The sequence below is a fragment of the Botryllus schlosseri genome, chromosome 8 (assembly GCF_051294905.1).
Source record: "Botryllus schlosseri isolate E-star chromosome 8, Bs_hap1, whole genome shotgun sequence".
Taxonomy (NCBI): Eukaryota; Metazoa; Chordata; class Ascidiacea; order Stolidobranchia; family Styelidae; genus Botryllus; species Botryllus schlosseri.
Window position 1 is genome coordinate 17534820 of NC_137243.1, and position 25530 is coordinate 17560349.

General features: G+C 41.3%; 1 protein-coding gene across 1 annotated transcript in view; it reads right to left on the minus strand.

Moving 5' to 3' along the window:
- Nucleotides 1-25530, minus strand: part of LOC145445102 (SH3 domain-binding protein 5-like) — a 38473-nt gene that overhangs the window by 6438 nt on the left and 6505 nt on the right. Inside the window, exons 3-6 of the mRNA XM_080323238.1 lie at nt 19778-19965; nt 14146-14296; nt 5900-6119; nt 318-452 (exon numbers count right to left, since the gene is read on the minus strand). Coding sequence (XP_080179364.1) covers nt 318-452; nt 5900-6119; nt 14146-14296; nt 19778-19965 — 694 coding nt within the window. The remainder of the gene's footprint in view (nt 1-317; nt 453-5899; nt 6120-14145; nt 14297-19777; nt 19966-25530) is intronic.

A 25530-nucleotide genomic window follows, 5' to 3' on the forward strand; every position in this document is an offset into this window, starting at 1 on the left:
ATCTAATCGGGTCTTCCAAATTTTCGATCAGGCGATTCGAAACGGAACGACAGGTGTATTCACGCTACCCGCGCTCATTCATGGCAGTAGTCCCTTTACGTACTAGTTTTAGCCTATACTATGAGTATTTCATCTCAGTTGTTGAGACGCATTTTTGAAGAGTGATTCGATTCGGTCTGGAACATTGGAGTCCATTTGGAATCAGACATGATTCGCTATTACCCAGCCCTAGACAGTAGGAAGCAATTCTCGTCAGGAATTCAAGCAGGAATGCATCATTTGAAGTGGGCAACGCTAGAAGGGTTGCAAATACATACTTTTATTATGCGACCTCGTCGATTCTTCGCTTTCAGACTCTGTTTCCGTTTCGGTAGAAGAAAGTAGAATTTCGTCATCATCCCCATCGCTCAGTTCAAAATCGTCCAGTTCAGCTTCCAGGTCATCGATATCATCTGCGATCGGATAGCAATATTAAATAGTCAATGTGAAAGTATCACTATTGAATCAATTGAAGGTTGCATATGAACTACGGAATAAACAAATTCACGCAGTGCGCAGTGTTGGCACGTGATCTTAATTGTCTTGAAGTTGCTTAATTTTCCATACCACCGTAAATCAGATTACCATCGACGAACAAAGTCATAGGAATATTGCGCAGTCATGTCTGTTTCCGTCAAACTCAATTACACTTCATATAGAAACGACTCTTGGAAAAGTACCGTACAGGCGAATTGATTTTATATGACTGACTGCATATGCGTGATCGGACATTGATTCAAAATACGATATTTCTGCAGAGAGATTTCAAATAACGCACAGTGCGTTGCACCGCCGAACCATTCCATTCCCAAATATAGGATCGATTTTTAATCATTTTTGTCAAATTCGCGAGCACCAAAGGGGCAAAACTGTTTCTATTTTTATTTTGCGTGATTCATCGTCGGGAAAGCTTGCTCGTTCTAGGAAAAATATTCGAGAATATGATTAAATTACCATTGATTTCCTATAGGAACGATTATGGTCAGTGTCACACAATATGTCATTTTCCATCAAGTGAAATTCACCGCCAATTAATATCTATCGACATCCGAAAATATTATATCTGTAAGAACTGTTCTCTTTGAAAACAGCGGCGAAAAGTAAATTCCTTTGAGGGTTGATGCGCGGCCGTATCTCAATAATTTGAAATTTAACATCGTGGTGTATGCAGTATGCCATTTCAATACTCGCCACTGCACTATCAACCGGAACGCCACAATTGCACGAGATGAACATTTCTAACTACAAACTCTTCAAAGTTCACACTGGGTGGGGCTAAATCAAGTATCTCGGTGATTCAATTCCGATTGAAGCATTAAGTTTCGAGTCGGGCACTGTATTCGAGTAATATCTGATAATCAGTATCAATTTATTAATATTTTCATCAGTTCAAATCACCACAAAAACTGCGATAAAATGAAAAGATATAGGAAGGTACCGAAACGACTTGGAGTAGTCTTTGAGATCATACACCCACCTTGGCCTAGCCGAAGTAGAGAGGAAGCATGCACACTGAATGAAAAGTAGAGCAGAAAATATAAAAGGCAAGCGACAAAATGAGGTGGCATGTGGCGGAAGGCGAGATCGATATGTTAGGTCGTGGCTAGGTCCTGGTGGCTGACTAGTATTCATGCTCGACGACTGTCTGATAGCCGGGGAGACGCTGTTCCACAATTGGAGTCCGGCATACTTGATAGAGCAATGCGTTTTTTTTTGTATTGCGTCCTGATCATATAGCAGTTGACGCGCGTGTGCCGTACTTGTGAGGTCTTGACTCCGAGGTGAAGTAGTCGTTGAAATTTGAGGAACAGTGGCCGCAATGGAACTGATACATATATATTATGCCGTGATGTCAGAATGAATGACTCTGTGCGTTTAATATGCACTTTTCTGCGATGACGAAGAAAATAATGCATGACAGAAACAGTAATTTAGTACTCCGTGATCATGGCCATCTCATAACTCTTTGTGGCAATGCTACACCCTTCGACCTTTGTTTCCCAGAAATGTCGTTTAAGCGAACTTGCAAAGCCGTCTGCTTCAATAATAGGCTACATCTTTTGAACTCTGATACCACCAATCAATGCTCCCAACGCCAGGAAGAAATTATTGACACAATATTTTTCTTTGATTTATCAGGACGTGTATTTTGATTACGCTAAAAAATCAACTCTCGCTATTCGAGTCGAATCATTGTAACATATCATTGTGCCCAATGCTTGGTATCCGAGTCCAATTTGAATTCGCTACGCACAATGTGATACCTAGCCTGGCCTTCTCAACAGATTTAAAGATGCCCCGCGTTCGTAAACTTTGCATTGTTCTCGATGGCATAATTTCACACAGACCAGGGGATTGACGACGCGAAACTGAAAACTGACTCAAGCTAACGGTACTTTGACGTTGTACTCTACGCACGACTACGATGAGTCATGCCAAAGTTTACGAAGTATGAGAATAGCGGTTGAATATAATCCAATACAAAGGATTGTCGCATACAGGTCTGTCGTTCTATGTGACGCAGTTTGCGAGAATGGTCTGATAGCTTATAGCCCTTCGATCGTCGGATAGTAGGCGTATAAATAATTTTACAGTTACATTATTATTACCAATTACTTTCGCGTGGAGTGTACAATGTACATGTACATGTAAAGGTTACAGTACTCTGTTTTCTCATATAATCCTTATCTCTAGAAGATCGAGACTCGCAACTCGTAATCGTGCGGATGATTGACTATTACGGGCGTCGGAGGGAGATAATTATGGAAGGCTTTTCGGTGTATAAAACTTCGACATATTCATATTACTAAATACTACGATTGCTGTGATCAGATAGCGGCTTAGGCTAACTCGGGGATAGGGCAACACATTCCAAAAACCAACAGGATATGCCTAATGTTACGGTAGCGATCAGTTTCAACAGTTGTTCGTGGTCTTTGCAGGGTTGTAATGACTCGAGTCATGACTCGACTCGAGTCCGACTCGAGTCACGATTTTCTGATGACTCGACTTGACTCGAGTCATTTTCTCAAAATACGAAAATGACTCGACTCGACTTGGACTCGAGTCATTGCGCATGACTCGAGCCAAGTCATATGACTCGGGAGGCAGACGAATAGTATGAAGTTACCACACTATTGGGATTTCGTCTATTGGTACTGCGGTACTTGGAAATGCGACCAAAAACTGCTAATAGTGAGGAAAATTAGTATAATATAAATGCGAACCATTCGATTTCACCAAACAAAGTTATAAAACTGGGTTTAACAAGATTTTGACAGGAAACTGAGCGGTCAACACAACGACTTGGACTCGACTCGAGTCATAATACCGTGACTCGGACTCGACCCTCTTTTAGCTGACTTGGACTCGGACTTGACTCGGTGGTGAATGGAAAATGACTCGACTTGACTCGAGTCAAACTATAAACGTGAGATTGACTTGTGACTCGGTGCCTTGTGACTTGGTTACAACCCTGGGTCTTTGGGTCAACTTGAACCAACCATTATGATGCTGCAACCTTGGGATGGTGTGAACGTGAGGTTCACGTTCGCGTTCTGTGTGTGAACCTCTAGAATTTGGAGGTTCCCTTCCACAAACGATCCTTGGTAGGTTCTGCACTGTGAACCTATTTTTATTTAATACAATTTTTCGCGTCATATTAAAGTCTTTGGTCCCTCCTCATGGCGATGGCCGCATGAAAAGAAATACAGCACTAAATCAGCATGCACCTTGCCAATTTCAAAAATTATTTGCTCGAAAGTTTGCTCGGAATATTCAGCATTCTGTTTGTAAATCTCTAGTGCCTATCTCCTGTCATCTTTTGCCGCAATCACACAATAGCAAGAACGAAACTCACTACACGTAGGAGGACAGTGAATTGTGCTTAGTCAACCAATCAGTTATTTGCAAAAGCTAAGTTCATGTAAAGAAATGCATCGATGTCTAATGTAAAATATATAACCAGCGTACTGGATCTATCTTGATTTATATCCTTTTTGTATCATAAAAAACCAAATCCATCCGATTGGGGTGCTGGCGACTGTGTATAACTTGTTTTTGAGATAATATTTGGCTCAAATAGAAATTGGTGTTTCACTCTCTAGAGCAGTGGTTCTCAACCGCCGGTCCGCGACGAATATTCTGCCGGTCCGCCAGACATTTTGTAATTTTATACTTCAATTGCAAAAAAAATAAGTTGAAGAAAAAGCAACACATCACATTTAAAACCGAATAAAAACATCCCCATTTTATTCGGGTGGTAGTGAGAAATGAGCAAAGGTGTTTGTCCCGACTCTGAAACGCTTCTTCTCTTGATATTATCGAATCGAAGAAAAATATTCAAGTTGGGGTATTCCAGGGATTTCCAACCTAGGGTTCACGACCCCAACGGATCCGTTTGCCTATTCTACGGAGTTGCGGGGACAGAAATTGAATACCAATGACCATTACAAGAATGCCATTGAACCGGGCGCTATCGGCAGTTCATTTCTGAATATTTTAGTTCATTTTGCAAAATAAAAAAAACGACCTCTGAAAAATGCGAACTCGACAAACAAGGTCGAAGCGTCATGCTAAAGCGCCACCCATAATAACGTAATGTTGGTGTCTCGCCAGCTCTATTAAATTTAAAATGTCGTGAGCCTAGAAATCAATGGGATGGTAATTTTCCTTCCAGGAAAACTACAAGTGACCGATAGTGCTATGTGTTAACATAGTGGTTCTCAAACTGGGTTCCGAGGTTCGTTTGAGGTCCGCAAGACACGTTCAGAAAATATCAAACTATCCAGAAAAAAATAATTTTTGGAATATAAAAAAATTCAAGCAACTTATTGTTAAATCAAACTCGATGGTAGCCGACATAATATCATTAATCAACATAAAGCCAGCATGTACTTCAGCATTGTGGCAGAATATGGCCTGAGTATCATGTGGGCCTACAATATTATATTACTTTACGGAAATGTACTGTTGGAACTAGCAATTCACGTGACGTCATAGGTTCACGTTCGCGCTTACACAGAACCTTTCAAAAAGTTTCGCGTTCACGCGAACCTGAACCTTTCCGGGGTTCGCACCATCCCTACTGCAACCGCAGGCCCTCTGCTGCCAGAAAGAGCATATATACTCTGGCACCATTTAGTATTTATGTAGCGTTGTGTTGTTATACGATTATTTTTACAGTCGAATTGGTCTCTATTCAACCGTTTCCTGTGCATTGTCAGATTCCATTTGCGAGGCAGTTGACTTGTCAATTGTCATTATCACGCACAGCGACAAAATAATATCTACTACCCAAACATGAATATATTGTTCAATTGTATATCTATATTTCGAGTTTGCTTAACCGCATTTACAAACGTTCGTAGCCGATGAGAATCAGCCGAAAAGCTCAAGAGTGAAAGAAATTCAGCAATAGGAACACATTTTTTTGCTGCGACTTTCAGACCAATTTAGCAGTTGGGGTAGACTTTGGTATTATTTGATTCTGTGCAACCAGCGATGGACGTATACATCTCTTGGGAATAATGAATCGTGAATCGCGAATTTCGTCTCGACGCATATAAACTCTTCAGTAAAGCATCGACAATTCATTATTTTACTGTTGATATCACAATAGTAGGATACTTTTCGCTGCCTTATATAAACCCGTGACTCGCTATGGTACCATGTAGGGACGTCACGAAAATTGCCGATATTTTTTACCTCTATTGTTTGAGTCCGATATTACTTGCAAGGTGTGACTGGACTCGATATTATCAACGAACCGATAAATCGGTCGTGGTCTAATGTAAACTGCGATGAGTGGCCTACCGCGAACGTGTTACTAAAGAAATAACACCAAGATAACGCCATTTACCGTAAGTGCTCAGTCCGATGGTATTCAGGTTCAGTGGATTACTCTGCAATGAGCCATTGGATGAATGGACGTTTTCTAACATTTGCGCGGACGTCTGGCTCTCCCTTCGTTTCGCGTGAATTTCGCTGGAGATCTGCTCCAGGTTATTTAGCGATTCTCGGTATCGTCTCTTCGACGCGTCAACTCTTCTTTGGAGCTCGTCTACTTTAACGCGTTTGGCCTGAAATTCAGAAGTTCAAATGTCGACGATAATGTTGTAGGGGAATGTGGGGAACAATGGGCCACAAATAATATTTTAACCATAAATATATTTCGAATCCAGAAATACCAATGAGCTTTGCAAAACGATGGATGAACATAAAACCTAAAACGCATATTTTCTAATAAAAATGATTTGAAAATACGAGGAAATAACCAAATGACAGCCGTTTAAAAACGTATCTTTTTGTCCCATTGTGCCCTATAGGCGGGGCACAATGGGCAAGAGGTAGGGGAGATGGCACAGTACGAAAAAATTAAACACCGCATCAGTTCCCAAGAAACAGAACCGTTGAAGAAAGGGATGGACCAGCAGGCGTCCAAGACCAGTTATAGTTTACATCTCAAAGTTTGGAATCGTAATTAAACTTGCATGAAGGTTGCTGCGGCTTGTCGCGTGCCGTGATTATTTATTCTCCTCCATTTATTGTGTGACACTGCAAGGGATGTTTTTAATGGAGTGCTGCTGACGATCTTGCTTTTACGCACTCTTACGTTGATTTGATAGATATATATATCTTTATAATCTGCCTTTGGATATCATTGGACCATTGTACCACGGCCAAATTGTCCCAATGTGCCCCATCCACTTCAAAGTAAAATCTCCTCAAAACTTTAAAATCGCAATTGAGTGCTTGAAATAGGGTGACTTTGAACTGCCCTAACTAAGCCGTGTACCAATTTCATGCACAGCAGACGAGATAAATACGATTGACAGGTAGATTTAGAGACGCGTGGTTTGTACCATTGTGCCCCACCTTCCCCTAAGTCAGGGCCGGGCAACATACGGTCCGTGGGCCGGATCCGGCCCGCGAAGGGATTTTGACCGGCCCGCCGAGAGTTTTCACTCTGAAAGTGAAATTTTATTCAGAAAGTATTGACAAATTTTATGCGTCACAGAATGAATCGAAGTTTGCCAACATGAGAAAGATGGACATGAAACTACTTGCTCTGTTCGGTTCTACTTACATTTTCGACCATGAACCAGTGTTGGGATGACTCGAGTCACCTTTTTCGTATGACTTGACTTGACTCCAGTCACCTTTGAAAAATGACTTGACTTGACTGGACGCTTCAGAAATGCAGATTGACTCTTGACTCGAAGCAAAATTTACGAGTCAATTTCAAGTCATCAAGTAATCGATGTCGACTAAATCGCTATATCTTGTATAAGTTCGGATTGCCAACCAATGAATCAATGATTGTGCGTTTTACTGAGCCTCCATTGTTATATCACAAATAAATTGATCGCAATCGCAGTGATTGGAGCTTATACAACATCTTACGTTGTCGTAAACTTGCTCACCTCATCCAACCCTCTTGTATATAATTTAAATCAATCGAATATCGCTCGTACGTTCATAATTGTATATCGTGGATAAGTTGGTGGGTAGGGTATTGAACTATATCATTTTCAAACTTCTGAGGGTTTCGTATGATATCCTGTGTTTGGCTGATATTTAAAGACTGAGGCTATACCGCTATACTTGCGTAGTTGATCAGATCTGCGTATGCGTGAGCGATGCAGCGCCTTTTGCGCGTATAATCAACTCTTTATCCGTTCCTCGATTAATAATGAATGGGTACTTCATCTGTATTTAAAAAAGTTAGCAAAATGTAAGGACTAGGGCGATTTTTTACTTAATAAGAAGATTTTAACCTGAAAAATCAAAATTTTGACATTTTTTGACCTTCAAAAACTTAATTTTGACCAAATTTTGACCTAACGTATGCAAATTAGGTGTTTCCCCACATACTGTTGGAATTGTACTACTTATATTCATTTCTGATTGGTTGTGGTCTGTCCTTACGAAGTAGGTTGGCCTGAAAAAACTTTTCTGACTCAAAAACTGACAATCTTACATGGAAATACTTTATTTTAACGAATTCTGGCCCTATGAAGAATTCCAATAGTTACATCACGTATTATGGTAGAAATGATTAAAATTAGTTGTAGTACAACGAAAGATACATTCTCGGGTAGAAAATGTCTGTCCTTATTAAAAGTAGCTTGCCAAGAATGAAGAAAAAACCTTCAACAGCAGCAGTTTTTGACTGACAACACTGAAGTTGTGCGCACACTGCCAGGACACACCGTGTTGCTTCATTCTGCATTCTGCATAACACCATGTCAACCTATTTGTTTCGTTTGAATGTTTATGATTCACAATGAGCAGACAATGGGCTGTCTACAAAGGTAGGCCTGTAAACAGGGATATCTAGATATCCCTGCCTATAAAGTAGGCTACAAGCTGTAAAATGTCAAATGATAAGTTCACAGACAGTGCAAAATCTACGATACAAACGAAATGAGATAGTAAAAATTTTTGACTTTGTAAACAACTTGGACATTTTTTGACCTAACGCTACAATTTTGAATTTTTTTGACGTGTCAAAAAAAATCGCCATAGTAATGACTTTGAATCATGTCTAGTACTTTGAAATTTTAACTTGACTTGACTAGTGACTTGACCAGTGACTTGACTAGTGACTTGACTAGTGACTTGACTTAACGTGACTCGAGTCACCTCTAAAAATCGAGTGACTTGACTTGACCCGAGTCCCCTTTGAAAATATAGTGAAATGACTTGACTCGAGTCAAAATGTGAAATGACTGGAGATGACTTGTGACTCGAAGGCAGTGACTTAATCCCAACACTGCCACTAACGTTAACGAGGAAGGCTGCGTTTCAATATAACAGATGTTCGTGTGCAGTCTTCACTAAGGATTTCCGCATACGACATGCAACCAGAGTTCAAAAAACTAGTTGACAATATTGGGCGACCATAGATGTCTGATTGACTACAATAGCTGTTGTAAATAAATTCATTAGGTTCTGTTTTTGGTCTCTATACTTTAAACTATTAAAGTTTACATTAAATACAATTGATTCCTTGTATAGGTGGATAAATACGCGATTAAGGTATAATGCATATATTCTGTAATCCAGCCCGCCAAGTGCTTCATTTTCCCATATCCGGCCCGCTGACCAGAGAAGTTGCCCGCCCCTGCCCTAAGTGGTCGCCAGAGAAGCCAGATTGATCAGCAACAAAGAAAGCACCTCTACGTTTGCCAACTACCCTATTAGGCTTGCTTAATACTCACTGTTTACTAAATCGGTGGTCCCAATAACACGAACTAATGACGAATTAAGGTTTGCATGAGCCGCCCTATACTACTTTTCACATGTTCACTCCAAATCACTCATTTCAGAAGGGGTTATTCGTTTTTAGTGGTATTCTGCAGCAATTCAAAACAGCAAAAAAATTTGATAAAAAAGCATAGTAGTGTGTCGAAATGACTTGGACTAGTCTTTCCATCAGACACTCACCTTGACCCAAAATATGTTAATAAGAGGCATGCACACTAACTGAACGGTAACAAGAGATAACATATGAGATCTAGCGGTGGAAATGAAGTGGGTTTCTGGCGGTAGGCAAAGTCGATATGTCAGATCGTGTCTCGGTAATTTCCATCTCTAAGTAGTAGTAGGAGGTTATAATTCGACTCTGCTTTTATTTCGAATTGAACGTGAACTTTGGAAGTGAAGATTGCCATTGAATTTTGCGGTGTGGTGACTGCTGTGAAACTGAGGCATCAATTTGGCGCTCTCTAGCTCCATCTCCCTCATCTAAGTCTAAAATAATCATATCTTTTGACATTGTTCACATATCCTGGCCCTATTGGGGCCGTCAAATAGCAATGACACGGATAAACTGATATTATAGTTTATGCAGTGGATCGAGTGCATTCTTGCTGGTAGCCAGACTTGGACAACTAGGTAATTCTAGTTGTCTAATTTCACTCATCTAAAGGAAATATCTACTTACCCCCACCCAATAGCAACCTAACTAAGAGATCTATCGACTACTCGGGACCTATCATCTGGAATGCATTACCGCCACATATCCGTGAATTGCCTTATAATAGGTTCAAAAAAGCCCTACTTGATCACCTCTTGTCGTTATACAGACACTGTTGCCCTACCTCGCCCAGACATTGCTTCATTGATCATTTGCTACCATCGTTTAATTTTTCTTCTATTTTACGTTTTTAACTAACATTTTTTACAGCCAGACTGTTTAGAGCAGTGTTTCCCAACCTTTTTCGACCCATCGCCCCCTTTTCAAGGTCGACATCGATCATCGCCCCGCCAAATTTTGTGTACCGAAAATTGGGCATACAAACTGTAATCACCGGCGGGTTGACTAAAAAAAAAAGGTCTAATTTTCGGCTCGACGTCTAAATTTGACACACTTTTGTAACTAAATTTCCGTGGGTTGACTAAGAAAAAAAAAAAAAAATAAGGTCAGCCGTTTTGACGCGTCATCGCCCCCTATCGCCCCCTTCGCTATTTTCGCCCCCCGTCGCCCCCTTTGTCCATTTTCGCCCCCCTGTCGCCCCCTTCGTCATTGTCGCCCCCCTAGACCGCCAAATCGCCCACGTTGGGAACCACTGGTTTAGAGTCAAGTGTACCTGTTTGATGCTGGTGTGATCAGACTAGATGACCTTCACGGTCGATCATTCCTATCTAATACCGAATACTGTGCATGCATATTTTCTGTACATATTTTCTGTGAAAACCAGCGCCAAGCCGCCATCGGTTTACTTACACCGTGCAGTCATAGCAGTTATTGTAAATAGGGCTGGGCAAAATCGAGTACCCGAGTGATTCGATTCAGAATCATGTAATATGCTTCGAGTCGAGTCGAGTAATCGAGTATCACCCATGATGACGTCATAACAGAATGTAAAACGTCAAAGTTCAAATACGTAGTGTTTATGCCACCACAAATATAATGCTTGTTATCCCTCTCATAAATTATTACTTTGGTATTTTTCCGAGCATACACTTGATTTCATTCCACTTGGCGACAATGTGGGACAATCATGACTTCGGAAATGTGCTATGTCCTGTCCAGTTATCTTCGAAGCTTTGTACTTTATGATGGTTGTATGGTACGGTACCGTTAACCAAGGTTTCACGGCTTCAACAGTGAAAATTAGTATCGAAACTATAATTCTCGTTGATAAATTAATTTTCAGTGGCGAGAAGCGTATAATGCCAGTATATTCGAAAAAATCGACTTTTACTGCTCGACTCGAATCATTAAAATTAATACTCGATTCCAATTTGAGTACTCGAATCATTATGCTTATAGCCCTAATTGTAACAAATAATAATGACCTGCTAGGATAGTAGCTTGTTGTCTGCGAACAACATTATAGTTTTTAAAACTTTGCGTTAGTACAACGCCGTGCTGACTAACATGGGCGATGCTCATGGTTACCACAAAAGTAATATTTTATTAAAATAGTACAAATACAACAAGAAATATCATGATCATAAACGTCACTTTATTTTGAACTGTGAGCTGCGCGCGATACCCGACAACGCTTTCCAAGGACTAATGAATCGATGTTGGGGATAGCTAAACATGTTACTAGCTGAAAAACTATCTCATACTAAATATTGATCTTGTGGGGACGTCCTATGCCGTTTCTAATCGTCTCCGTCTTGGCAGTGTCTGGGCAATTGTACGTCAAGGCAATATGCTTATAAATACCAGCAGACTATCCACCGAAGAATGATGTTGCCATTGCCGAAGCCGTTACAGCTCGCGTGGAATAGTGTTGTTGAGCACAGGCGAGTAGCTTATATTTAAATAACAACAATAATTTGAAACTGAAATCAATTTTGGTTTTGATCTTAGCATATCAAAATGCTTTATTTCGCGCATTTCCAAAATCTAAAATCAGATCGCCCGGGGCGATTGCGGCGAACCCTGGTATAGTAAAAAACGAACCGAGCTTTCTGTACACTGTACAGTTAACCACGTGGTTATGGGAATGCACTGTGATTCGATATGAAAAGATTTTTGCTGAATTCGTTTCCCATTCACACTTTCGCTCAATTTCCAAGTTTTTTGCGAATTCAGTAATTCTAATTCTAATCTTATTTGGAGAAAAACTGTGTAGCTCTAATTCTAATTCTAATATAATTTGGAAAAACTTGTGTATCTCTCATTCTAATTTTAGTCTAATTCGAGAAAGCTGAAAATTTTCTAGTTGTCCAAGTCTGCTGGTGGCACGCCAGCAGAGAGAGCCATATTGGAATAAAGCTCAATAGAGTATAACCAGAAACGAACGAGGCGTATAGAATCAAACAGATCACATTTACGAGATGATTAAATTCAAGCGTTTGTAGGCGACTCCTCCGGGACATGTTTGACCCCAGTAAAACCACAGCTAACTGGCATTTACAGTGTTGGAAATAGGCTGACCAGCGATTTCAACGCAGTCGATACAGATAGTCGTTTTATCGAATTTCAACTAACCGTGGTTCCTTTCGAGACAAGTCAAAAGTACTTGCGCTGGACGTAGAGGGAAAATTCTCTGAAGTTTCGCAAGAAATTGATACAGAAAGGTGCATTAGGATTAGGACACCGTGTAAGTGTAGAGGACCATTGAAATAATATACATTGGTCGGTTAAAGCTTCCAATGCTGGTTATAATGTCAAATGACGCAACACATGGCTCGATTGTCGAATTAACATCTGTTACCAAAATCCTGGGCTATTTCTACATAAAAAACTAAAATGTAAAAATAAGTAACCCGGCTTGGAAAACTGTTGAAGTGAATTTGTAGTCTAAAGACATTGCCGATTTAGTATAGGTGTACCTGTACATTGTACAAAGTAAGCACTTGAGCACTTCAAAACTAGATGTGGGCTACTCCAGTTCTGCTCTCCTCTGCCGATTGTATACCCGAAGTGAATTAGATGTACAATTCACATTTCGTCTCGCAGTAGAATATAATTTCATAGCATTAGTTCATACCACCATTAGATCGAGATCAGTGACTGCGCCGATGAGATTTGCGACAACCCCAGCATTTGATTCAATCGCTTCGCATTGCCTCGACATGTATATAATAATCCATCACTTCCTCCAGCTCTATTAAATTGGCTTAATCGTCGTCGTTTCACAACTTTAAATCAACCCAAACGACTGCTGCGTCTGGGCATAATCTAGCGGAATATTTTCCCCTGTCATAGGCATATCGCAGGATATCTCTTCCGTAGTAGTAACGCAAAATATATTGACCTTTCCATGAAAATTCATTTTCACGACACATGCATTTTGAAGATTATTTATAACCTTAAAAATGTTCGTACGTTCTGGCTGCACAGTGCACATGCATATCCCTTTCACCACTAAATACTTCAGCAAGGAATACTGCGTGGGTTCGCATAACTGCATTAATAGGGACGTTCGGCGACGGGATATGGGCGTTGGAATGACAGAATAATTACGAATCAATTTTCACTAAGAATCGTGTGTATGTTTTGTTATCATTCGTGTTCGGTATGCGAAACTTTGCAGGTTCTATACTGCACACTTTTTTAAGCACAATTTTTCAACGATCCTCGCACCAGTAATCATACCTCTTAAAAATTCAACTTCCTATCGATGCTGTGTAACGATGGCAGCAAACCAAGGAAATTCAACTTAAAACACCTGATAAAACCTGTATAACATGCATACTTGGGAAATTTTCAGAGCTTTCGCTTTTTAATTCTGCTGCAAGTTGTCTTGAAAGCCACCACGGTTATATTTCTATTATGCTGCTCCGGTATCCTGATCGCAGCAAAAAAATGCAATTCAACATAAAGCTTTCCTCTATATTATGGACCAAGTCGTTGCGACGTGATCATATTTTAGGATGCCGAAATGACCTGGCGGTGCTATTATTGCTTGCTAAAACACGCTTCTATTTAAACGTATATTGTACGCATTTATAATACCTCACTGAGATGTAGTGTTTTAAATTTACAATGACATATCGCATCGTAGCTTGTAGTGAGACTTTTCAGATGGTGGATCCTGCTTTCCATATTGGTCAATAGATAAGTAGGTCGCATGTTTAGCACCCAAGTGGCCTGAACCGTGAAACGAAATATCTATACATCAGGCATCCACATACCTGCAAATCCTTTTCTAGGAGTCCTTTCAATTCAAAATAAACTTTTGCCTTCGCAATTGAAGTTTTGTTCTTTTTCTTCAACGCTTGAAGCTTCTTTTCGAGGTATTCGAATTTTTTCGCTGCTTTTTGGTGAAGGTCTTGACTCCTCCGTCTATGTCAATATTACAATGCACACTCAGAATTTTACAGGACGAAGTATACCTATTCGCTATACAGTAAGGCTCACTAGTAAATTTAATTGTAGGCAATTTGATTCATGCCCACTTTGCCCAGCATGTCGCTATTTTGAATAGACAAAATTGAGAATTAGTCGGTGCCAACCTATGTATAATGTGACGCGTAGAGCCAATAATTCTAGTGGCAAACGAATCGTTGGTCGCTAGCGAAACTTACCATATGATGTCGCGTGCTGCTTAGTCTGTACAGCTGACACCATCTCCGAGTCACACATCGCCTATACATATATACGTAAATAATATACCATGTAGGACCGAAGAGTCCTAGACTGTGGTTTTATCAATTCAAGATCGTGCGTGGGGTGGCAGGGATATCTAGATATTCCTAGTGTTGTGTTATATAACGGAAACACATGCATCATTGGCCCTTGTGTATCCCCGGTAAATAATGGTAAGCTACATGCCCTAATGCGTGCTAATGCCTGCCAATCGTTGCGAAGTTTGCAACATTGTAAATATTTACGTACCACGTGCAACAAGCACGTTATACTGGAAAAAGTGGCAACTCTAGTGTTGTACCCTTCGATAGAACTCAATACGATCGGTTCCTAGGCTTTTATTAACATAAAAGTAAGCTAGTGTATCTGAATACAACATGGCAATAAAACAGAGTTAACGTAGGTACAACGAACAGAAGCGACACCACACCCAACTACTACGAATGATATGAATAGTCCCGACGTGAAGGTAATCAGAGACAATCAGTATAAACACCAGCTAGTGGTCAAAATGAACTGAATCACCACAATCTCCCCCACTAACAAAAGGAAAGTAATTATTTAGAGGATTGTCCATATCGTTCAGGCGCGCGTTTGACTCTACTTGATCTTCTCAAAGGCGGAGGATCAGTGACAACTTCTTGCGAAGTTTCTGAAGAATCTTCTTTGTTGCTAACGTCAACCGTAGGTTCGACCAGAGACGAATCGTCGACCGCTGACTGGTCCGGTTCGGCAGCCCCGCCATCATCGACTGGAGAGTGCTCGGTAGTATGCGGATAAGGTGCGAGGTCCTTGACTGAGACGGTCGATTCCACTCCAGATGGATGCCGGATCAGGGCATATTTGGAGTTAGCTTCGAGCAAATCGACTTCGATTCCGAGCGGGTCACTTTTGCTTCTTCTAGCGAAGTTCCTCAGCAATACGGAGCCTCCTTGGAGTATCCAATCTGGAACCGATTCCCCCATCATACTTCTCCTTCTGAAATTGAAAAATCTGTCGTGCGGGCACGAATTAGTAGTAGTACACAGAAGCGAACGAATAGAGTGAAGGGCATCAGGCAGCACTGTTTCCCATGAACTTTCAGGCAATTTTCGTGAAGCTAAGAGCATTTTAACTGATCTCCAGAGGGTTTGATTCAAACGCTCACATTGAGAGTTTCCAGTGGGATGGTAGGGAGTAGTTTTGCTCGTTGCTATGCCTTTACGGGTAAGAAACGTCGTTACTTCCTTCGATAAGAACGAGTTTGAACGATCGCTGTGAACATATTCGGGCAGACCGAACAAGGAAAACAAATCAGTGAGACAATTAACAACTGTAGCTGAAGTCATATCTCGGCATGGATAGGCAAATGGAAATCTGCTGTATTCGTCGATAATAACGAGCAGATACTTCCGAGGTCCTTCCACAGGGCCTTTGAAATCAATACTTATTCTCTCCCACGGTCTAGTCGATTTGATGAGACGGTGAGGGACATTGGATTTATAGAATCGAGGTTTGATTTCTGAGCATATTTTGCAGTTGGCGCAGATCTTTCTGACTTCCTCTACAGAGAAAGGCAAGTTTTTCGCTCTAATAAAATGGTGCAACCGCCGTACCCCGGGATGAGCAAGAGCTTCGTGCACCTGATGGAGAGACAAGCCAGAATTTGGCAACGAGCAGCAGACACGAGAAAATGTATCCGGAACAATGTTCTCAGTACCCGGGCGATGAATTATTTCATACTTGAAGGCGCTCAATTCGAGTTTCCACACCGACAATTTAGCATTTTTTATTTTACTAGCGTGAGTTTTGCTGAATATGAACGACAACGCTTTTTGATCGGTGACGAGGCGAAACTTATTGCGGTGAAGCAAGTATCCCCATTTTCGTATGGCCTCAATAATAGCGAGGGCCTCTTTTTCAACGATATTGTATTTTGACTCGCATTTGGAAAGAGTATGCGACATAAACGCTACTGGTCTGCCTCTTTGACTTAGTATGGCGGCGATAGCCACGTCCGAAGCATCACAGGCAACCTCGAAAGGTTCGTCGTCATATATACAACTTAGGCAAGCACCTATGAGGCTATTTTTCAACGACTTAAGAGCCAGGAGTTCATCGGTTTTCAAAGGAAATTCATTGTTTCGAGTCAATGGTTTCGCTTTCTCCGAAAACGAAGGTATCCATTTCGAATAATAGGCAAACATACCTAGACAGCGCTTCAAACTTTTGGCATTGTTAGGGATGGGCATATCCATCAAAGGTTTCAAATGGCAAGGATCAGGCTGAATTTTGTTATGGGAAATAAGGTACCCCAGGAGCGATAACTTTTCAACTGAGAACGCACATTTCTTTTCATTCAGTGTCAGCCCGTCCGCCTTGGCTGAAGTCATAAAACGTTCCAACCTCTTATCGTGTTCTTTTCTATTTTTGCCGTAAATAGTAACATTGTCCAGGTAAGCAATAGTTCCTTGCAAGTTATGTTTTTCGATAAAATTGTCTATGAATCGCTGGAAAGCTGCGACGCCATTTGTTATACCAAAAGGCAATCGACGAAATTGGTATAAATTACCGTCAGCTTCGAAAGCTGTTAAAGGACGGTCGGAAGGGCAAAGCGGCACCTGATGATAGGCGGATTTCAGATCGATGGTGCTATATACCGTTCCTTTAGCGACTTCATTAACAATATGCTCGATTCTAGGGAGCGGATACGCATCCAAGGGCGTATATCTATTAATAGTTCGAGAATAGTCAATAACTAACCGCTTTTTATGGCGTTCATCTTTCGTCACCAGAACCTGAGCCCGCCACGGAGAGACGGACTTTTCTATCACATCTTCTTCCAGTAATCGTGACACCTCTTCTTTGATGAATTGGGCGTCATCGGAGCAATAATTTCGTGATTTCACAGCGATGGGATCGACATTTCTATCAACGAAGTGGAATATCTTTGGCGTTTCTGTAATCTTAGCGGCAGCGACGGAACAGTGAGAATCACCGATGATCAAGTCGCTTCGAGGCCCGTTGAACTTGAAAATGACGTTCTTGTGAGTTTTCAGGAACTCCAGTCCTAAGATCACATCCGCGCACAAGTTGTTTACGACTCCAAAACGTGTTTTGCTGTATTTCTGATCCTGTATTGTGAATGACGAAGTAACGTGGCCCAATACTTTAGAGGTGGAATCCTTCGATGCCAGAGTAATAGTGGATTCCGGTCCGTGCAGAGGGAGTGCGAGCGAATTAGCAAAGGACCGTCTCATAAAGCATTCGTAGGCCCCCGAGTCGACCAGCGCCTCTATAGTCAATCCTGCTATATTGATAATGATGGCCGAGTATCTGAGTGATTTCGGTACTCCAATCAACAGGGAAGCGAGATCCGCCACTTCGGCGGAATTAAACGTTACGGCACCAGTTCCACCGGCGGCAAGAGAAGCCAAATGAGAGGCTTCATCAGAATCAAATGCTGGCGCAGCAATCTTCCGATTTTGAGTGCCACTCTTGCATACCTTACCGAAATGGCCTTTATATCCACTTTTATAGCAATCGGCGTTTTTCGCGGGACAGACCTTGCGCAGAGGGTAATGTTGACTGCCGCAATATTGGCAATTCTTGTGCGCTTTCGTGACGAGTGCAACTTCGCCGGTTCCCTCCGTCGTTATTTGGACTTGATCACTATTGATCGTCCGTTCAGATCCCATAGCACTCACGGCGGCAGGGACGGGCATCGATGTGGGCTCGTAGGAAGACGAAAATTGCTGAGCTCTCTCGAGAGATTCGGCAATCTGAACCGCTTTGTCTAATGTCATATCATCGTTTTCCAATAATCTAAGACGAATTGTAGGCGAACGTAAGCCAGCAATCAAGGCGTCGCGAACTGCTTCCTTCTGATGCTCGTCGGAATTTACAGCAGCGAACATGCAATCTTTAGCAAGAGTTAGCAATTTTAGCGAAAAATCCGTGACGCTTTCTCCTTGCTCCTGACGAGAGGTTGCTAATAGGTGTCTGGAGTAGATCAAGTTATTCTTTTTCTTATAGAGCTTGCATAGCGTCTCAAGAGCGGATTCATACGTAGCGAGGTGTTCTACAAGAGCGAACACGTCCGGCGATATATATCCGTATAGAATAGCCAATTTATCAATAGTCACTTCAGCTGGAGGGTCAGAAGAAGATCGATTGGGAGCCGTTGAGTTAGAAGCGGAAGCCTGCGCGGCAACTAAGAATTTCTCCAACATCTTCTCCCAATGGTTGAATATCTTCTGCGAGTCAGCCGAGCTAGGCATCACTTCCAAAACTGGCACACGTATGTACTTTTCTTGGGAGAACGCCATGTTGAGATTATCATTTATGTTAATAAAATTGTTGTACCCTTCGATAGAACTCAATACGATCGGTTCCTAGGCTTTTATTAACATAAAAGTAAGCTAGTGTATCTGAATACAACATGGCAATAAAACAGAGTTAACGTAGGTACAACGAACAGAAGCGACACCACACCCAACTACTACGAATGATATGAATAGTCCCGACGTGAAGGTAATCAGAGACAATCAGTATAAACACCAGCTAGTGGTCAAAATGAACTGAATCACCACATCTAGTAGCATGATAATTCAATATGGATGTTCAACATTCGTGTATGATTGACGTCGGGCGCTTCAATTGGCCAAGAAACCATCGTTATTTGCTTTTTCGGCAATTCTAGAATCGTTACAATGGGAAAATTTTGAAGCACAGGATAGTTCTACATTTATAATAAGATCTCTGCTAAACCTATTGGCAGAGAAGAGAGTAGCGTGCTAATCAGTCGTTCGTAGATTTGTGCAACCAATCACGTCACCGAAGTCCAGCAAATAGCCTATTGACGGATTCATGACCATTGACCAGTTGACCAATATCATGTTTGAGAGAAGGGATTTTCGTCAGACATGTTCAACTCAAGAGCTGTTGCCAGTTCCAAACTCATTGCTTTTGGGTTTATCTCGTCGTGGATTACAATAATGTATGACAAAAGGGCACGTCTTCTATTTTCTTCGTTATCTCGTGCTGTTTTGCTGCCACATATGGTACACATATAACGTATTTTATCACATTTATGCCGTGCCCGTGTGTGTTATTAAACACATATGAACCGCGCTTTCAAAAGCAGTCATTGTAATATCACTAAAACGATAGTTATTATTAGATTTCAATCCTACCAACCTGTCGCTTTCCGCTTCCATAAATCTTTGCGTTTGGATATTTAGCATTTCCTGCCAAGCCTGATCAACCTTTTTGTCGTCGAATTCGCTCAAGCGACTCTCCGCCAGGTCGATGGTTTCTTTTGCCGCACGGTATACTCCATTCGCTCTTTGGAAGTTACTGACCGCGCGCTGCAGAGCCAGCTGGGCCTAAAAAACATTTCTTATCAGAAAAGGGGTGAAAGAAGTAATCGTAGTATTCACTGGTTCTATGCTCCAGTTGATATTAAATTAAACAAAACAGTAACTGCATGCATAGAAGCAACATTTTTCGGGACACATTTAAAACTATAAAGCAGGGTCGCCAACTCGAAACGGGTCGCGGGCCAGTTTTAAAATTTCGTTGAGTCCGCGTGCCGCATGAATTTGATATCACGATAAAATAGGCCACACAGTTCAACAACCATGTTTTTAAAGCTTTACTTCAGTCCAATGTTGTGCTCTCTAACATGGATGACTGACCTAGTTACCACAAAAGAAATGAATACATTTTCAAAAAATACAAATACAACAAAAATATCATGATCACCACTTTCAACATATTTTGAACTATGAGCTTCACGGCGGAAAACACGACAAAAGAATCGATATCGAGGTTAGCTATACACGGCATTTGCGGGAAAACTAACTCTTCTTAAAGCTTGTTCTCGTGGCGAAACCCCAAGTCGTTTTCTAAGTGTCTTGGTCAGCCGTGTCCGGGCCATTTCCCGTGAAGGCAATATGCCCGATTGCTCGCGGGCAATCTTATCAGCTAATTCTTCCTCCATGCTATTACAATCGCCTAAGCCGTATCAGCTAGTGAGGAATAGTGATGTTGGGCACAGGAGAATACCTTATTTTGAATAACAACAACAATATTTTGAAACTGAAATCAATTTCAGCAGCTTTAATAAGAGTTCGTCCGATATCTCAAATCAGTTCGCGGGTCGCGTTTTGGTGACCCCTGCCCTAAAGTGTAGTTGAATAGAGACAGATTAAAACGTGTCATCATCTCAGACTCATGAGCCTCCGACGACAGGTTGTAGTAGTCCTCGTGCCTACCGCCACAAGCCTGATTAATTGTTACCAGTTTTCGACGGATGCTAAAAGCCTATGTTTGACGTTGGTATTCGCAATGCGAACCTCAGTAATTCTTGTTTTGGCGATTCGACTTTCAAATTCATATATACAAAATGGTTCCATACTAATACCGAGGATGCTATTACCTGGATGGAAAAGTCCGAGAATGCATATTACCGAGAATGGATATTAACGAGAATAACATTGCCCAGAAGGACACGACCGAGAATAGACATGAACGAGAAAGACACGACCGAGAATGGACATTGTGATGACCTTTATTTCACGGAGTAACCAAGGCTTTTGTTAACTGAAAACGAGCACTATACGCAACACAGCTAGGCCTGCAACTATATAAGGTACCAAGAAACGACAAATTAGGAGCGAGACAATATATAGCGGGGAAGACTGGTAATCAAGTAAAAATTGGTTTAAATAAATGTAAATGACGAGACAATCACACACAAGAATTCACCAAAGACATGACCGAGAACGAGATTTATACTTGAGATTTGGCACCGAATGTACTTTGTACACACATAGGGTTTCGGTAATCTCAACATCGGGATCCAAATTCCTTGAATTTGCACTTGCTGTCACTGGTTGTGTAACCGTGACGGTAAAAAAAGTTCAACACAAAATTGAGACGGAGCAAGCGTCATCAAGAACATCACCGACTTTAAATACTTATACCTAAAATATCAAGCTCTTCTGCTTTTGCATTATACGACTCCTTCCTGTCAACGCCACGGGCTTGAACAGGAAACGGACTGGATTTAGCTCCACTGTCGAACGCTACAATAACAATCCGAATGTTGAAGACGTCTTTGCCTGTCTGGGAGTTGCAAGTTGGTTCATGCCTCGCCAATCGAGTTACGACAACACAACACCCGCGTATCTCGGTACAACGCAGTTGCTCGTATTCTCGAATGCGTGCGGACTGTGGATATACATAACCTATAGTTATAATAAAATGTTCGTCCAGTGTCGTATGTAACTGGTTTGATTACGGGTTCGCGGGAAATATGAAAGATACATAAAAAAAAACAAAGAAGCAGGAGATCTCATCAACCTCGTCTTGATATCGCACCAGTCGGAATCCGATTTCATGAATAATCATATATAACCAAGGGATGATCATATAATATATCCAAGGGCTCGTCATACATCTGAGGCGGAATGTGTTACATCGTGATAAATTGTGAGATCATGCTGTTCGCTTGGAAGAGTATAACGTCTTACCGACGTTTTGATTTTATTTCATTACTGATCGCCCTGCTCAAATATTCAGGCAAATGAATTGGGCCTCTAACATATTAGCGCAATAATGGCGCGGCAAAACAGTACCTGACAACACTGACGTTGCGTCTCGCGAGTGATCTGAATTTCACCGTTTTAAATGCCGTTGAATGTTTTTATAATTTTTTCGGTAATGTCCATTCTTGGTCGTGCCTTTCTCGGTAATAGCATTCTCGGTATTGTACATTCTCGGTAATGTGCTTTCGCGTTAATACCATTCACGGTCGTACGTTCTCGGTAATAGCATTCTCGGTCGTGTCGTCCTCGGTAATTGCATTCTCGCTAATAGCATTCTCGGTATTGAACGGAGACGTACAAATTTCGGAAACTATTTTGACATAAATTTTCATGCTATTTAATCGGGTTCGCCGCTATGAATATATCGAGATCATTTTATGAGACAAATCTCCACATTATTACAATTCGCTAGCCGAACACTGCCATGAACGTTATTATAGGTCAGCATCATCGCATTGAGATCCTATTGGAAAACCACACGTGAAAAAGGGACACATACAGAATTAATTCTACTGGTGTATTTTGATAACTATCATTGGAATACTAGTAGTACCATCGATACCGCATGGTCAGGCCGATAAAATAGTTAGTTTGTGGAATGAATACCGGAGTCTTTTCGACTTGATTCACATATATTCTCTTGTTGGCCTACCTTCTCACACCGATTTAGCAATTAGAGAATCCGGCCTTAAGTTGCTTAAGGGATGGTGTGAACGTGAGGTTCACGTTCGCGTTCTGTGTGTGAACCTCAGAAATTTATAGGTTCACGTTCACAAACGAACCTTGGTAGGTTCTGCACTGTGAGCCTTTTTAATATATTACAATATTCATGTCATTACAACATCTGTGGTTGAAATTTACTGCATTCCGACGGCGGGCCACTTTATGCATGGCGCTGATAGCAAAAAAAAACCAACACGAAACGAGCATGCACCTTGACAATCTCAAAAATTTGACTTGCTTTGTTACAAAAGGTTGCTCGAAATATGCAGATTTCCGTTTGTGAATATAAAGTGACTCTCTGCTGTGAGCTTGACCCGCAATGACACAACATCAAGAGCATAATACACTACATGTAGTCGCCGAATGATGTTTATTCAACCAATCAATGGACGTGATATTTGTTGTCTGATGTAAAAAAAATATCTTGACTTCATAAGTTTATTGTATCATAATAATAAGATCCGTGCGATTGGGGCGTTAGCTACTGTTATATAACTTGTTAATGGGGTAATATCGGTAGCAAGTATAGAAACCCGTTTTACACGAAGAACAACTACCATATGATCAGGACTGAATACAAGAAAACGCATTGCTCTATCAAGTATGCCGGACCCCAATTGTGGAACAGCATCTCGCCGGCTATCCGACAGTCGTCGAGCATGTCCGCATTCAAGTCGAAATACAAGCAATTTCTTCTAAATCAATACTAGCCAGTCTTCAGGATTACCGGACCACGACCTAACATCGACCTCGCCCTCTGCCACATGCCACCCCATTTTGTCGCTTGCGTCTTATATTCTCTGCATTACTTTTCATTCAGTGTGCATGCCTCTTATTTACTTCGCCTAGGCTAAGGTGGGTGTCTGATCTTAATGGCTACTCCAAGTTGTTTCGACACCTTCCTATCTTTTCATTGTATCGCAGTCTTGTAATGTTTTGAAACGATGAAAATATTAATAAACCTGACTGACTGACTTACACTCTGCTCAATATCAACGTCGCAATACGCAGACGCCGAATACATTCTCCGGTCTGGCCTTGACTGTTAAGTCGTAACCTTATATCCCCTTGCAAGTCCTCGTCGAAATTAATGGTAAAGCGACGGAAGATATTGATGTTATGGGATTATCATATCATTTGATTGCAGAGGTGGTCAAATTAGTCACTGTCGCTACTCAAGTAGAAGTAGGAGTGGCGGTTGACAAGTAAGTAAGTAAGTGGGTATTCGACGCCTATTTTAGCCGAAAAACTGAAAACTGTCAAGTAGAAGTAGTCTAAAATCAAAAAAACTACTTAATAAGTAGTGCGTGCAGGCAAAATTGACTTCAAGTACTTCAAAAAGTACTTCGTTACTGACCACCTCTGTTTGATTGCCCCAGTTGATACACTTGGCGACGTTTAAAACGTCAATATGTACTGCAGCTCTTTGGAATAATGTGGCCCAAGTCGTCGCTAGGTATCGTGAACAAAGTGGTTCTTAACCTTTCTTCCTCCAGCGCCCCCTTTCAATAATTATCGTGCTCTAGCGCCTGCCAACTCATATTGTAAGGACTGTAATAGAGACAATGGGTAAGAGGGGGGCCGTAACAGCACTTCATCAGCCCGCCTAACAAATCGGTCGTCTTGCGCGCCCATAGCGTGATAAACCAAACTTCTGAGCGGTTCGCCCCCAAGAACCCCGTCGCGTGATTACGATGATCAGCCAAAGTTTGTGTGGCCTGGTCGCCCTAGGCGCCAAAATTTTCCATAATGCATGAATGAATAGGTGGTAATTGAATATATATGTCGCTAAGACGCTAAAAACTTTTCATGCTCTCAGCCTACGTAATCAGATTTACCAGTATCGCTGAGTGAGCTGTTGTATGGTAAAATGAAGGTTACGTAATTAGTAAATAATATTAAATTAATAATAACATATTCCAGCGTGCCAGTTGATACAATTAGCTCGTTACATGTTGTTATTTTGTTACCTCCTGTCCGTAATATAGTCAAAGATATTGAAACGCATAAACGTAGCAAACTAAAGTAAGCACACGATTCAAAATTGGTATTTCTTCACTGGGAAATAATTTTCTGATGGATGTTATTTGTCCTGTGGGGTGCAGATTGACACGACATGATAATTCGGCACGAGCGATTCAAGCACCTATGGACAATTAGACTTATATACATCGAAGTTTACGGTCAACATAAGGGCAATCCTCTTCGGCTAAGGTTTTCTCGCTGACGATCTTTTTGACACACTTCTCGGAGTCCCATATTAACCGGAACTTCATATGTCTTCGTGTATCGTGGCGTGGTAATGGCCGACGCCGACATGCATATTTCTATTTTCTATAATTATGGATATTCTTTCGTGGGGTAGTCATCAAAACCTAATGTGCAATTTATGTTCATTCGCCGACATAATTTAGGGCACCCTTCGAGCTCACCGATTGGGGGTTTAGGTTGCAGCAGTTTCGGTTCTGGTAAGAGGTCAAAGTCCAGTCGGTCTTTTCGGGACTATGGTCTTGGAATTGGAAATATTTCGCTCTTTAATCGCGTCCGAGGACCATTTGACTATAATAAACCATATAATAATTGTATGTGGTATATTCAGGGTCAAATCAAGGTTGT